The sequence below is a fragment of the Trematomus bernacchii genome, unplaced genomic scaffold, assembly GCF_902827165.1.
Source record: "Trematomus bernacchii unplaced genomic scaffold, fTreBer1.1, whole genome shotgun sequence".
Taxonomy (NCBI): Eukaryota; Metazoa; Chordata; class Actinopteri; order Perciformes; family Nototheniidae; genus Trematomus; species Trematomus bernacchii.
This window is the reverse complement of record NW_022987531.1, coordinates 2,563,135-2,579,967: the sequence shown is the minus strand read 5'-3', so window position 1 is coordinate 2,579,967 and position 16,833 is coordinate 2,563,135. Positions and strand designations below refer to the sequence as shown.

The window sequence follows — 16,833 nt, the reverse complement described above, 5'->3', positions numbered from 1 at the left end:
CAATATGTTGTCAGTGGTGGAAAGTAACAGAGTACATTTACTCAAGTACTGTACTAATGTACATACTGAAGTAGATGTACTTTACTTGAGCATTACCATGTAATGCTACTTCAAACTTTTACTCCAATACAATTAAAAGATAACTAATATAATTGTATTCCTTTAAAAAAATGTAAAAGCCTTAGTTACTTTTCAAATACAGATTTTGCATTTAAAAATATGTGATAAACCTTTGACATAATGCATCCCTAAAAAAAGTTACAAAACAGTACAATGATACACTATATTGCCAAAGGTTCTTAACAGTAATAATGTGTGTATCACATTGTTTCTCTACAACAGTAAAATGCTGCTTGATACAACAATATAATAATCATCTAATAATCTCACATACAGTAACAATGTCCTGAGAAAATAACCAAAATAACCAAAACTCGAAGGAAAAAAGCAATATGCATATAGCTAACAGAAGTGTGGCTATTTCAAGTTTGACTACCTAAAACGCTGTATCCTTATGACAATATATCATTCTGACTTTTGTTGTTTAAAGTTGTTATTGTATTGTGTATCACTAAAATCAAACTTCTTTATTTAATCCTACGTGTGAAAAGTGCAGCTCTACTTCATAACAACATAATCATAGCACAGTGTCAGATTTGATGCAGTGTAATCAGTATGAAAAAGATGCCAGCCTCATCCGTTTCTCACAGTCTTCACACTGCGGTGGGAACTCATGATGAAGAAGTAAACGCTATATCAGTGTCCTGACCGGAGAACAGAGGTGGGCTTTGTTCCTGCTCTGCTCCCATGGAACCCAGTTTGGCTGATGGTAATGGGCTTGTGTCCATATGGAGGGATGCAGGCCATCATGCAACATACAGGGACCCTCCATTAACCAGTTAAGCCCCAGGCCTGTTTTTCAGGTCTCAGGCTCGAAAATGACATTCCCAGAACAAATTACTATATCTTCACTTCTAAAAGGGGTAAATTAATAATCTTTTTTCTCAAAGCAATGATAAACCTGTGAGTTGGATGTAGAAAAGTCAGAATCAATATAGAATTATTATTATTATTATTATTTTAAAGTAAATTCAGATTGAACATAGTAAAAAAATTTAAATTATAGTTTCCGTCCAAAAAAAACCCATTACTTATAGTGAAAACCACCCTTGGATGATGGGTTAGTAGACTAAAAGCTTTAGGAATCCAAAGTACAACATATAATAAGTACCCTGTATCAAGATTGATGCAAAACAAGTGACATTTGACCTTTTTAGAGAGATTTAGCAAAAATAAACCACTTCTGGGGTCATTTGGGTGGATTTTCCATATCTCTGGCCCCCCTTGCTCGATTTTGATGGTTGACACCTCTTTCTGACCGTTAGAGCCAATAGAATTGAAGGGGGAGTCCCCCACACACACACGTTGTGAAGAGAAAAGGTGGGGGCTTCGCACATGTAATTTTCAATCAGAGTGAACCTATCTCTAGTTTTGACATCTGGAAACGGAAAAGCAGTTTTAATGCTTATGGATTATCAGAAATCATTTCAAAGGGACACATTAGATTAACCTATGGATTAACTTCAGCAGCGTTTTTATCGTTTTAATGCCATTGAAGACCACTTTGGAGAGACTACAGAGCCAAGGTAAAAATGTTAGCATTTTTAGCTACCTAGCGTCACCTGTTTTGATGTCCGTTTTTGCTTATAACGTCGCAAATACGTATAATTCAGTGGTAATGTCAGTGGCAATAGATTCTGTGTCACCTCACGATGTGAATCAATGTGTTGGATGTGGTGAAAAGATAAATAATAAGGTTTTGTGAGTGATTTTCGGTGCAGTAAGGTGTTAGCATTTTTCGCTCGTTGCTAATTCAGAGGCTTAGTGTTAGCATTGTGGGTTTTCTTTTGAAAAAAAAAAAAAAAGATCAGTTAGATGAGTTTCTTCCCGTTACATGGATATAAAACATTCATAGTTTTATTAAATGAACATACCCTCAGACACTGTTTCCTGCAAGATGTTGCGGCAGTGCCCCGGTACCAGGGTCTCTCGGGCTTAACAGGTTAATGTGGACTTTTTCTCTCTGTAAAATACGGTCACCTGACTCTCTCCTTTACTTCTGTCATAATTACTCCACTAGGGGCAGCCCTGAAAACTGATGCTAGAGGGGAACATGAGGCGCCCGTGTAGACCAATTTGCAGTATTTGAAAATGGGTTAAAAAATATACTTGTTGATTTTAGGTGGAGACTGAAGCATTTCCCAAAGCCAGGACAAATTACCCCAAAAGGATCCGCGTGGCTAGGTACCACCAGTAAGGATTAATAAAATATGTTGTGGAATTTAGGAAAACTTTAATGAACACACCCTAATTGTATACCATGCAAAGAAAAAACTTCGATTACTTTGTTTTCAGAGGGTCCACAGCTGTAGCACGAGTGGTGCAAACACAAACACACACACACACACACACGGGTAATTAAGCTTGTCAATCAGTTGCCAATTTACCACCACCCTCAGATCCGGTCAGTCAGCCAGCCGGGCCGGTTTGCAGGCGGTGAAACAGCCGGGCCAGACGAGGGAACAGCTGGCCGCCACTTTCAACTCACTGAGGCTACCTGCCTTGGCATCAAGAGCTAGCGACACACACACATCTGTGCCAAATGCTGCCTGTGGCGGGACGGATGGACAGGCTGTACCCAGACAGCGAGGTGAAGGATCGGGCACGCAACGTGCTGCTGGAAGAGGTCAGCCTTGACAAACCTTTGGCAGAGTGTCCTCAAACGCCTCGCAATCATCCTTCCAACACTGAGGTGGGGGACAGGGGACGGTAGAGAGGTTCAATGGCACTAATAAGGCCCGGGGAGACAGGAGACATCACCCTGCAGGGCGACCGGCGACACAGTTACCCAAAAACGACTGGAAGAATGAGGCCACTGCAAGGGTTGGGAGGGTTACTTTAATAATGTAATCCGTTATAATTACTAATAACATGTTGAAAAATGGAATCAGTGACCTAATTTGTATCACAATATAAAAGAAATGTAACCTGATTACTTTCCACTACTTTTTGGTTACCTTAATATCAAATGCCACTCAAATAAATACAATAAGATGTTTTGACTTAAGGATATTATGTAACATAACATACGATGTGACCTTAGAAAAGAAGAAACCAAGATGTTTGGGGTAGAAGATGTGTCCTCTTAAATTACAGAAGAGTATTTACTTAAATATATATTATGTTCAACTTAATATTATTGCTTTAATCTAACCTAATACAGTTATGTGATATACAGTATGTTGTCATTATACATTTAATTAATGTCAAAGTTTCAGTGTAGTTTACAAATGCTGTCTGAGTTTAAAACATGAATAAAATCAAACACAGTAATTTTGTTAATAAATCAGGTGTCCAACAACGTACAAGAAAATATATTTAAAATAAATAATGGAAGTAGCCTATATTGAAAACCAAAAAGAAATTGCGGGCAGTACATCTAACTATAATTTATTAATCTTTAATTTTAATTTGTATTTGTATTCATTTTAAAATATATGTTCACATTGTAATCCCGCTAGTAATCCCTAACTTTTAGAAATGTCACAGTATTTTTGTATTTAACTGTAATGGAATACAGTTCCCTTTTTGTGTATCCTCATAGCGTAATCCCGTTACATGTAATCCGATACTCCCAGCCTGCTAATACAGCCCGGGGAGACAGGTGACATCACGCTGTAGGTCGGCCGGCGACACGGTGACACTGGAAGAATGACGCCACTGACATTACAATCTGAAACCAACTGTCAAAGAGTCAGAGAGATGGAGATCAACTGACAGGAATGATATGCAAAGCAGCCGCTGGTGTAGAGGTTGTGATGCATGGATCTGAGGTGGATTGACGGAGAGGTGGAGAGTTATTAAGCCGTCCTCGCTGTGATTTCAGCCGTCTGTGATTTCCTCCTCATCAGCTGATGTCAGTGTCACCATATGGTAGGAGAGCGGTGGGAGAGCGGTAATCATCGTACTGGATGGAGGTGAAGGCAATCAATAGTTGAGTTCAGGAGGCAACGGGGAAAAGACAACCATCATAGAGCTCATCATGAGGCAGCACTGAAAAACTGAAACATTGACTTTATTTAAATGTGTTACGTCAACAAATTGAAATTATAGTCAATGTTTCAGTTTTTCATTGTGTTCGCATACAGCCCTCCAGGACAGCGCATATAATGTCTGACTCATAGACATGGACTCGGCAGCAGCCAGTCCAACTGTCATAGTGTACTGCATTAGGCCTTTATATGATGCTATATATTATCCCTTTTAAGACATTTACTGTGGAAATTGAGGCTAAGTACGAGGGCAGAAGGGTGAAAATCATTGGCGAGCCTTCTGCAATGCAGACTTCCTACTGTAATTCCCCACCATGTCACCCTTTTGCCTTTTCCTCGCTACATAGGGCTCCTGTGATGACAGCTACTAGGACTCTGGGGAGGGGGGAATAGTAAAGATAGCTTGATTTAAGGACTCACAGTTTTTCCAGAGCAGCCAAGCCGTAGAAGGAGCCGTTCCTCAGCAGGGAGATCTTGTTGTTGCTCAGGTTTCTGTTTAGGGCCAGAAGATATGGGGGAGAGGAGTTAGCATACAAGATGAGTGAAAGGAGGAACAGGAAGCAGCTTTTATCCACTACGCTCCGAACTGTGGAACACACCACCAGGAAATATCAGAGAGGCCAACTCATTTTGAACGACAGCTAAAGACAAATCTTTTTAGATAAGCTTTTTATTAGCGTTTAAATCTTTGTTATTTATTGTATGGGTTTTTACTTATATTCTTTATTTACAGTTTTACAAGTGACATTCTCTTTTAAGTTAGTCTTTTAATCTTTTGACCTTTTTAAAGCTTATCATTTATTTAGTTTTTATTATATCTTTCTTATTTGGGTTTTTTAATTGTTTAATTTAGTTATTTATTTGATAGGTTTTTATATTTTATTGTGTATTCATTTGGTCTTATGTCTTCCTTTATGTTTAGATTTGTACTTATATTAGCTATTAACAGTTATAGTAGTGGCATTCCCTTTTAAGTTGGTCTTTTAACACTAGAACCGCCAATCGGGTCAATTTGACCCAGAGCTGTTTTTTATTGTGTGTAACTTTTTTTCAATAAAATATTAAAGTCTCCCAGTCCGTGACTTTTCCTGAAAGTGTGTTATGTAGCACCCTATGTTGTTAAAAATGGTCAATATGAAGTCAGATTGAAGAAATCGCCCAAAAGATTGCCATTTATACCTATTTCCGCCAAGCGGGTCATATTGACCCCACCCCTTTTCATATAAACATGACATGTTGCTATAGCAACGCCTTTTGTCTACTGTGGTTCCTCCTTATAGATTGAGAGATAGATTGAGAGAGAGAGAGAGAGATGGATAGATATATTGATAGATAGTTATAGATTAAGAGATAGATTGAGAGAGAGACAGATAGATGGATAGATATATTGATAGATAGAGAGAGAGAGAGAGAGAGAGAGAGAGAGAGAGAGAGAGAGAGAGAGAGAGAGAGAGAGAGAGAGAGAGATAGAGACAGTCTGTAGTGAAGGAGTGTGCTCCCGCTCACGGGAGACTGCTCGCACTGCACTCCGCAGCAAACAGCTGTGGGGCGAGTTGAAAGTACGTTATGCTGGCCGCGGTGTCTAAATAATGCTTCCGGCCCAGCGGGCCATTTATAATGTCGAGCCCTGAGAGTCCACAGATTATATTGGTATACGTTTCATCCCTGTGCGATCAAAACTCACTGTTCCATAAAAGAACATTTTACCTTGAAAATCAATGCATTCTAATAGCGGGTCAATTTGATCCAGGTGGCGGTTTTAGGTATACAAAATCTCTGGCGGTTCTAGTGTTAATATTTTTTCCTTTATTATTCATATTATTTATTTCGTTTTTATTATTACTATTTTATTTGGTTTTATTTATTGATGTATTTTATAGGTTTTATATTTTATTGTATCTAATCATTTTGTATTATGTCTTCCTTTATTTAACAGAGGGATCAATATTTATTTTATTGCATTTCATTTGTATTATCATACCTTGTACCTCCTTATGTCCCTTAAACTGTTACACCTTTAAGGGTTTTAAGGTTTAAGGTTTTACCATCTGAATTTGTTGTTTTATTTTTAAATGTGTGATGTGTGCCATGTTGTTAAAGCACGTTGAGCTGCTTAAAACGTATTATTATTTGTGAATATCACAAAAATAGAGCTTTGGGGGGGGGGAGTACTAATAAATTGTTTATCCTCTGTCAATAAAAATAAGATTTATGTGTTATGAGATTGCGCCTGTAAATGACTCATCCCGCCCTGTTTATGGCCATTTGTGGTTAAGATGGGTAATGATCCACCCCCCCACCCTCCAATCCACCGTGTCAAAATATCCGCCTAATAGAAAAGCTGAAAGAAACGCTGGTTCAGCACAATTCATCCATCGCTCGCATTCCAACAGCAAACAAATCGATGAAGCGCACCGCAGGCCAATGATCGCCTAAACAGGGATCTTTAGGCGATGGGCACATATTCAGGGGCGATGCATTGCCTCTATTTTGTCTCTATGTTTATTTTTTAACTTTTTTAGATGAATTAGGTCTATGCTGAACGGTTAAATGTTCCTCCAGTTGGACAGGACTTCCTGCTGAGTTTGGGACTGGCAGGCACAAACACAGAGTCATGTCCCATTATCCAACACACTGGGCCTTGAGCTTTCTCTTACAAACACCAGTGTGAGAACACAAACAAAAACACAGTGTTGCATAAAGACCCACAAACTCCTACACCGACATTATTATTCTTGTGAGGTCTTTCTCAATATTAATTCCATAAATCCTATGACCTTGATCATCAGTACTCCATTTTCACGTTAGCCTTTAACCTAACTGCGACTGATGGAGCTTTTAAAAGAGATAATCAAATTTCCCTCTGCAAAAACTAATTTAAAGAGGATATCTTTTTCAAATGTATTCGTTCATATTTGTATGTTATGCCTCTATTGTGATAGTTTCCATGCGTTAATGTCCAAAAAGGTCGTTGTTTTTCTCAAACCAGAGCCCACTCTGCTCTGATTGGTTAGCTGGCAGGCTCTGTTGTGATTGGTCAACCACTTAGAGATTTGTTGGATATGTCCCGCCCCCTAGCATATCACATGCAATGTGTTGGAGAACAAGTCAATAGAAGTGCAAGTGTTACAGATGTCACTTTGTAACGGAAGTAAACAAAGCAGTCCAATGGAGGCGTTTCAGGATTTCAGTCTTTGCAGACCACATGCACAAAAACCTATAACACACTACAGATTAGGGAAAAACCCCAAAAAGCGCAATAAGGCCCGTTCAAATGTTGAACCTTGCATTATCCAATTTTCAGATTTATTTTCTGGAAATCTATTCAAGTTACAGTATATTAAATGATTGATTGAATGATAAGTACCTTATTTGTATATTCAAACTGATTTCAAATAAATATAATAAATATTCTTGATTTTGTAAGCAATACATTTGGGAAGTTGGTGACTTCAATCAATAACATTTTCACACTATTTGCTGAAGGGGGTCTCCACTTAGCAGGAGGTGTAACAACACCAAATAATAAATACACACTACAGTAGTGTGGTGTTGTGTGGTCCAACACGTCACTGTGGTATCAAAAGGCCTGTGTTGCCTGCTGCTCGAGTGCAGGGAAATGTCAGAAGTCTCCTCTCCCTTCCAGCTATTCACTTGTTGGACCAAATGCAGTGATACAACAAAACATCACAGCACCACCAATCTGTTTGTGTCAATACCTTACATCATGAAAAAAAGAAATATGATCACACTAAATGATACAGAAACAATGAATGTAGATTTATGGCAGTTATGATTTGCCGCCTCCATGACCGTAATTTATTTTAGACCAGTTTCTCTCAAGAGATTCCTGTTTGTATCATTTTGTTAAGCTCTTCTTGCCAGTGTGAAATATGTCTTTAGTCAGAGAAAGGTGATTTCTTCGATTCTTTATTTCTACTTCACTTACCAGCCTAGAGTCAAAACAAATTCCATGGGTTTGGGGTATTGAAGCCTTAATAATACTTACTTAACCTTAATGCTGAACTTATCAATATGTATAATATCTGCATGGATTAGTTGACCTTGACTAATGTGAAAGTCTCTCGTAGTGACAAAGAAGGATAACATCGATAGGCTCATTTTAGAAAGAGTTACTGTGACATCGCCAATTGTTTTGTGGCCTACTGTTTGGAGCCTTGGGATTATATTTTGGCTATCTTTGTTTTTGGCCTTTGTCATGTTGTTTTTGTTTAGGAAACAAACATGACCCAAAAGGGTGGAGCTGTTAGAAAATGTAAGAATTCACTTTCATGAACTGAAAACACAGTAAAAAGGTTTCATTGTCTAAGTCAAAAAAGGACACCCCAACGGACTACACCCTGGTAGTGATTTCTCAATCACAAGGTGTTCCCTGAGGCATACACTGCTTTATCGTCAATTTTACCCTAAATGAGTCCATCATTTACATAGGAAAATCATGCCTTAATTACAAATACTTGGAACTAGCATTTAAGATAATTTACTTGAAAAGAAATGTTGACTGGTGTACTAAATCGAATTAGAAGGTTCATTTTCTCAGACTTCTACACTACTGGACCTCTTTTTGCAACCAGTAGAGGTGCCCCCTGCTGTCTGTTAAGGATAATGCAAATTTGAGGCAATTCCACATTGGCTCCCCTTATGGTTTAGCCAGCATTATTACTAAAAATGACCGCACTTTACTGCAGACACAAAATTGCAGCTCGCTGAGCGTTTTAAACAGGCAAAGCATGCCAGCTAGCTGCAGGCTGCCAATGTTTCGGTGTGTTTTGGGTGTAAATATTGCTCCTTAATTAATCATGAATATGTATATAGTTCACATAGTAAAGCAACTTTTCAGGGGCTTCTTAAGGGCTTTAATGCACTTCCTGAAGGCTTGGAACAAAATCGGTTTAATTTTGTATCTACATTTCTAATGACAGCAGTTGAAGATATATAGTAGTGGTGATGGTAGTATAGAAACTATGTGTTTTGAAAGTGTTATCAAGCAGGAACACTGCAATATTAAACATATAATAAACTGCTGATAACTATTGCTGTTAAGGAGTTCATCCTGGTTCAACCCTATACAATATGTTCTCTCTCTCACACACACAGGCACACACACAGACTTTCATACAAAGTTGTAAGCTACAGTACAACAGGCTGAGCAGCTAATGATTTATACTGCGCTTATTCTACCGCCCAGATTCACATCATTTGAAATACACCCCGGATGGCGTTTCTAGATTTCATATCTGCTGAAATATTGATTGCTTCAACCAGCTCTTAAATCATCCACTGCAGAGCCGCTTTATCCCGGTGCCGCTGAGGATGTGATCTGCTGGCAGGAGCACTTCTTTGTATGTGTGATGTCGCGTAGCTCCTATCATCACATGACCGCGCACGCACGCACGCACGCACGCACGCACGCACGCACGCACGCACGCACGCACGCACGCACGCACGCACGCAAAAAGTACCATTGTGTTCAATTTGGTCACAAGAATGTATGTACATTTGCACTAAATATACAAGAAAAATACAGAATTTGCACAATTTGCATTACTTCCGGTAAGTTTCCCTTACATTTCGCATTTGCGTAGTATTTTGGGAAAGTACCTATCTCTCCCCAGAGTGATAACAGTTGTCTAGGCACTAGAAGCAGGACTGAAAATAGGAAGTCCACCCTCAGCGAAAAGCCAGGATGGACACAAACTTGTGTCAGCAAATTCATGTCAACATTCAAGAATGTGTTTACATTTGGGTCAACCCCAAAAGCACACTTCTGAGAATATCACTCTCAAAAACTTCAGAATCAAACAAAGAGTTAGTGGCCGAAACAGTACAAAAAATGCTTTGTGTGCAGGAACATTTCAACAGAAGTGTAATACACAGGAGATCCATCTAATAGTATTAGACAAGATAATAAGATGATCACTATGCCGTGCGTTGCTGAGTTGCAGTTGCTATGTCAGTAAAGCGTGCCATTCTTGCGCACGGAAAATGCAGATAACAGTAATAACACTGGTGTATTTACCACTAAAATGTTACAAAAAAACAACTTGTCTTCGATTACAGAACTTAAAGGTCCCCTATTATACTGTTTTTCATCAATATATTATAGGTCCCAGATTTATACAAACATGTCTCTGAAGTGTTTGGCTCGAAATACCAAACAGATCACCCATTGTAGCATCCCATAAACCCCTCTGTTTCAGGCCTGTTTCAAAAGTGCTGATTAAATTTAAATTTAAATTAAATCCAAGATTTTGGCTTTTGGTTGACACGATCTTGTTTTTTGTTTTAAACAGAAGGTGCAGGCTGAATGCTGAACAAGAGTTTTTGAAGTGTCCAAATTGTTACAATTACATTTTAAGAACTGAAAACACACTGTACGCACTGAAAGGGTTAAAGTGGACAAACTGACAAAATCCAGACCAGGCTATTAATACAAAGTAGCCGAGCCCTAAACCACACACTGCTTCTCCGTCTATTTAACTGTTAAGATGACCATATTTTACAAAACAACAATCATACTGTATTGATCTAACAATTGAGACGGTAATTAAATGATGAAACATTTTCCTAAGATAATGAATACAATTATTATTTAATAGACTTCCATTCAATCAGATTTATTAGTCACCTTGCTTGCTTTTAAAACCAAAGCATGTTTAAGGCTCTTTAAGGCACAGTGAGGTTGTCACTAAGTAGTAAGCATCAAACAGGGAGTAGGCATTCGGGAGCTTGTAAAGTTCAGTGCAAAACATCTTTCTTTTTCCACCAATCAATCAGAATAACTGCGCTGTGTGAGAACCCACCACAAGATTTACAGGCAGCCATTTAGAGAGGCAAGTGAGTAAGCAACAATTCATATGGATTTATATTGTTGTAGATCGGGATCGATATCCTTCTGGGGTTCTGTCAGTTTGGATTCATCTTGACACGAAAACTGCAGCATGGAGTCAACTGTACACGGTGAGAATGTAGAGTCAATTTCAGCATATTTCACTCACAGAATTATTGAATAATAATAGTTTCTCACAACAGTTTCAGAGACCCAGTGGAGTATATTTATCTCTAGGGCCTTAGTTTAAAACAATATCATTTCAAGTTCTTTAAAAACTGCTGGCGAGCCGTGACTTTTATACCTAGGCCCTCTGACCCCCCCCCCTCCTTCTGTTCCGCAGACCCTACACCTCCCTCAGCGGACGTCCCACTCAGGGACAGGCAGCGTGTCCTGTGCTATGCTGTGCTGCGCTGCGCTTGTGTGTGTTTGTGTGTGTGTGTCTGCTTGTTGACCTCTGCCTGGCTATCTCAGGCTTCTGCATAATGTCCAGGAAATCACAGGGAAAACAAAATTGAACATTATGTAAACATTCCATGACAAACTTCTGGAGCATCCGTCCAACTCTCTATTTACATTATCAATTATGTTCTCCACGGATAAGCTGCTTTCAACGAGGGACTCAGTATTGTCTGCAGTGTGGGCTGCAGCAAATGGTTTATGTCATTTGCTCACTGTGTGTCAGTGCTAGCCCCAGCCAGACGTGCACAAACAGGACATGTGACCACACCAAATGTGGCACTTTCACAATTCTCCCATATGGCAATGTTAGTGAGGAATTGGCTTTTCATGAGCTATAAGCAAAGTTCATATAGTTGGATAGTTTAATACTCATTTTTGTTGTTCCAATTAAACCAACATATTCTCAAACCTACAACGTATGTAAAGACATTCTTTACCTTTTTTGATGATTGATTATTATTTTAATCCTTTTTCAAGCAAAGGCTAAAAATGTGCTGGTTCCAGCTTATCAAATGTAACAATTTGCTGCATTTCTTGCTCTGTCATGAAAGGAAACAAAAAACATTTAAAATGTATGGTGGTTTGCCAGACAAAACAAAGGATTTGAAGATATCACCTTAGGATTTAGGGAGTGCTAATGTTCATTTTTCAATATTTGATGACATTTAAGAGACAAAGTTATCACCCTATTAATTCATCATGAAAATGAAGTCACACTTTGCTTCTATATTAAAGGGGACCTATCATGCAAAATGCACTTTTGTACGTCTTGTATACATGAATATGTGTCCCCGGTGTTCCAGGGAACTCACCAAGTGTCAGAAAACACAACCCTCTCTATTTTCCTCCATACCCAAATCTCTAAAAAAGGGGCTGCAACGGATCTGATAAAAACTGATCCAGATTTGAACACTTTACTGACGTCAGGAAAGTGGTGCTACGGCTATTGGGCCAACTCCACCAATCAGGAGGATACAGCCACGGCCATTGCCGTTCGAAAGCGCTGGAGACGCTGTAGTACATATGCCAGGCCTGTAGGTGGTGCTGTTCTCACTGAATCTGCCCTTGCAAAAACAGGGGTAAAAAAGTGCAATTTCAGCGAAATGAGGCATGGCTAAAATGCATGATCTGTTTGGTATTTTGAAAAAAAAAAAGTATAAATATGCCTTATATAGGTATGGTCCTACACTATATTATTATAATATAGCATGATAGTTCCACTTTAAGCTTTGAGGCTACAGTGGAACTGTTTAACCTGTTAAGCCCTGAGCCTGTTTTTCAGGTCTCAGGCTCGAAAATGACATTCGCAGAACAAATGACTATAACTTCACTTCTAAAAGGGGTAAATGAATGATATTTTTTCTCAAAGCAATGATGAACCTGTGAGTTGGATGTAGAAAAGTCAGAATCAATATAAATGTTTTTATTTTAAAGTAAATTCAGATTGAACATAGTAAAAAAATGTAAATTATAGTGTGGATTTGGGTGGATTTGCCGTTTCTCTGGAATCCATTGGTCGATTTTGGTGATTGACATCTCTTTTGAACCGTTAGAGCCAATAGAGTCGAAGGGGAAGTTCCACATACACACACACGTTACCATTGAGGAGTGAGAGTGACGCGCACGCAGTCGAAAGCTATGTTACGCTCTGAAAACTGAAAACTGAAACCTAGGCTCAAACTAGTAAATATGAAGATGGATTATCAGTAATCATTTCAAAGTGACACAGACACATTGGATTAACCATTGGATTAACCTTCAGCAGCGTTTTTATCGTTTTGATGCCATTGAACACAACTTTTGATTAGAAACAGCAAAAGGTAAGACAAATTGGCCGTGTTTGCTCCGCAAAGCTCCGTGTTGTGATGTCTGTGTTTGCTTCCCCTGTTGCGAGCTCTGATCGCTCAGTGACGATACTTATATTTCTGGAATCTGTGCAATCTCAGCTTGCTAATCCATATCGTTATATTGTTTGTGCAGATCCGATATGTAATAAGGGTATTTATACCTAGAGTTCTGTGCTAAGTGCGTTAGCATTTTTTCGCTCAGGGCTCATTTAGACGCTTCTTGTGAGACTTGGGTTTTGTTTCGGTAAAAATGGTTCGTATCGTCAGTTAGCTGAGTTTCTTCCCGTTAAGTCGGTATGACACATTAATAGGTTTTTAAATGTTAAGAAGCCCTGAGACACAGTTTCGTGAAGAAAAAACCTGCAGCTCCCGGTTGAACAGGTTAAACCCACCATGCAAGATCCATATCAGTTCCTCCCTCAAACAGGAGCTCCGGATTTTGTCCCCGCCGCCCTTGCCACAGCTGGGATATTTCTGTGCGGCCCAACCAAGAAGTCAACCCTCTGGAAAACTAGCCGGCTGCCATGCACAGGAGGACCAAATGGAATGAAGATCACAATGTGAACTATTACAAACATCTGGATCCGCTGGCCTCAAGGTTTCTAGCCACTTCTCCTCAAAAAGCAGAACTCTCTGTTATTTCAGGAGATCGAGTTACTAGACACTGCTAACCAAAACATCCTATTTCATCAGTGTTTCCCCTAGGTTTACTCCCCCCTACTGGGGGGGGTGGCGTGGCATTGGGATATATATATTTTTAAATCCTCTGGAGCAGAGAGAGGAGCTGTGGGTTATTGTTATTGATTAATGCATCAGTGTCAATAACACTAAACTCACAACTTAAAATGAAAGCGTTTAGTTTATTTAATAAAAGAGCACATGTTCAATGTGAAAAGTGACAGTAGATATAGATTAGTTGCAATTTGGTGCTATATATATATATATATATATATATATCAAATTAAATTATAGTTATTTATTTTTTTTTAAACACCTTGAATTTCAGGGGGGGCGCGGGGCTCCGTTGGCGGGGCGCAGCGCCCCTCCAAGACAATGGTAGGGGAAACACTGTTCATATCAACTAACATTGACCTTGGACAGGAAACAGACATCGCTCTACGTACAGATGTGAGCATTAATAGAGTTCACATGGTCTGGAGATGACAGAGGCACATCTGCCTGGGATGCTTCCCTTTGCTATATGAGGAAAGGTCACAGATGTGAATGCTTCAGCTGAAACTACCAGTCAACACTTGTATGGTTGTTCATTGTTAGAAAATATTGCTTTAGAATGTTGAAGGCTCTACCAAACATCACACTGCAGTTTAAAGCAAAATATACTTTTTGAACAATTTCAACCTTTCGAGACATAGCAACCTCCTATTCTTGACAGGAAGGATGTCGGTAAATGGTAAATGGGGTCATAACAAGAGTTGGGGTCGGATCATATCACTTTGAATGGAGTCCTAAAACCTGGAATTGACTTGGCTTATTACCACTTCTGGTTTCCCCATCAACATTTATTTTTAACCTGTTTGTGGTTAGATGCCTGAAATAAGGTCTGTGTTTGAAGATTCAATGTGTCGGCGGTTGCTAAAAAGGGACTAAATAAATCCGTCTTTAGCTTAGCGATGGTGATGCACAGCAATGCGATAGTTTTACTACTGTCGACTGCATTTACAGTAAAAAAATCACAAAGTGGTGTTTATGTGGACATTAATATATCATAATATATATAAATATCATAAATGTGTGTTTTCCACAGAGCTTATTTTCTGCAATATACCAACATTTTGGTCAAGGGATCCCTAGCAACTTTTGGGTCAGCCTCGAAAAATACGTGATCATTGCACCTCTCATACTTACCATATTATTGTGGGGGAAACTTCTGAAGCAATTGGAGTCAGGACTCAAATGCCCCTTTCACACCGGCGCTTTTCCAGCTCCTGCTCGGAGCTAGAGCCTGAAAAGCGCCGGTTTTTCCTGTTCACACCGCAGCGGCGGCGCGTCATAGCTCCGGAATGCGGTTCACTTCCAGCTCCAAAAAATTGTCGGTCCAGAGGCAAGAGCTTTGGAGCTATGACGCGGCGTCGCTTACGTTTCTTACGTCGAGGCGTGCAGGAAACCTTACTTTGACCATCCGTTCGCTGTTATTGATCATTGTGGAGATACATGGGCTATACAGGTTGTCATGTCCGACTATCAGAAGTAGAATCATAATGAAAAATACGCCGGTAAAATGTGCCTGTAGAAAACGGCTTAGCAAGTAGTCAGTTTAGCTTCGGTTGCTATGCTAACATCACCCATGTTATACCAGAGAAACTTTCATAACAACGTTGTGATGCCAAACAGCGTCAATTCAGACTGACACACATTCACTTAAGGGGAACTGGGGATATGTATCAGCTGCTTGTGTGACAGTCAGACAGTGAATACTTTAGAGCCGTGTGAGCTAACCCGGAGCTAACGGGAGAATAAACTCCCGTGGAAGAGCAGCCAGCACTGCAGCGGTCGGTAAATGCCGCTGAAACACATTAATAAACAATGAACCACGGCACTCTGGAGAAAAGTATAAGGTTGGAGAAGTCGTTATTTAATTTGGCTTCGTATGATTAAAAGCAACACGATCATCGACCCGACGCAGTCCCCGGCCCGTTGTTGTTGTGGGAGAAAATCAGCGACGTAAACTGTGACGTCATGACGCAGCAGCGGCAGCTCTGGGCAGTGTGAACAGAGCGGGAGCTGAAAAGGGAAACGGGAGCTGAACCAGAAAAGCTCTCGCGAGGAGCTAGAAAGTGAAAAGCGCCGGTGTGAAAGCCACAAAAGAGAGACACGATGGAGAGCTGGAGCTTTGATGGCAAACACTGACGGTTTATTTGGAGCTTCGGCCGGAGAATTCACACGACATGTCACGGGCCACGAGTTGACCACACGGTTGAGATTTCACAATCAATTCTGAAGAACTCTACCCCAGACCCATGTATTTAGCTAGTTCAGAGAGAATAATCAACATTGTGCATAACAAGAGAGAACACCTCTATCAGCTGACGCCAACAGGCAGGAACAGGGAGACAAAACACTGAGAGCACAGCAGCCAAGGTTACAGGTGCCTGTGCTCAGTCAGGACAGTATGAACTGATAAACTGGGTCAAAGTTATGGGCCTTGGGAAGTATTTCCCCAACAATTATTGTATTGTTCTCTTAGCATATTTAAATGCCAACAACTAAAATGGGTTTGACAAGGGATTAAAACGTGGATCTAGATTGAAAATACTATTAAACACTTAAAGGACACCTATCATGCTATATTTGAACAATATATTATAGGGCCATACCTATATAAAGTATATAAATATAGTTTTTTTTTCAAAATACCAAACAGATCCTGCATTTTAGCCATGGCTCATTTCGCTCCATTTTGCTCTTTCCAGCCCTGTTTTTGCAGGGGGCTGATTCTGTGAGCTGCAGCTGACCACGCCCCCCTGCAGGAGAGGGGAGTGTGCTCTGATCAGCTGCTGGGCTGTCAGAAGAGGGGGGGGATCTCCGTCCTCCGTGTTTTATT

At 39.8% G+C, this 16,833-nt stretch overlaps 1 protein-coding gene across 1 annotated transcript in view; it reads right to left on the bottom strand.

The window, feature by feature from the left end:
* The window catches only part of LOC117475406 (adhesion G protein-coupled receptor A3), a 306,450-nt gene that overhangs the window by 271,203 nt on the left and 18,414 nt on the right, over positions 1 to 16,833 (bottom strand). Inside the window, 1 exon segment of the mRNA XM_034121560.1 lies at positions 4,533 to 4,604. Within this exon segment, the coding sequence (XP_033977451.1) occupies positions 4,533 to 4,604 (72 nt within the window).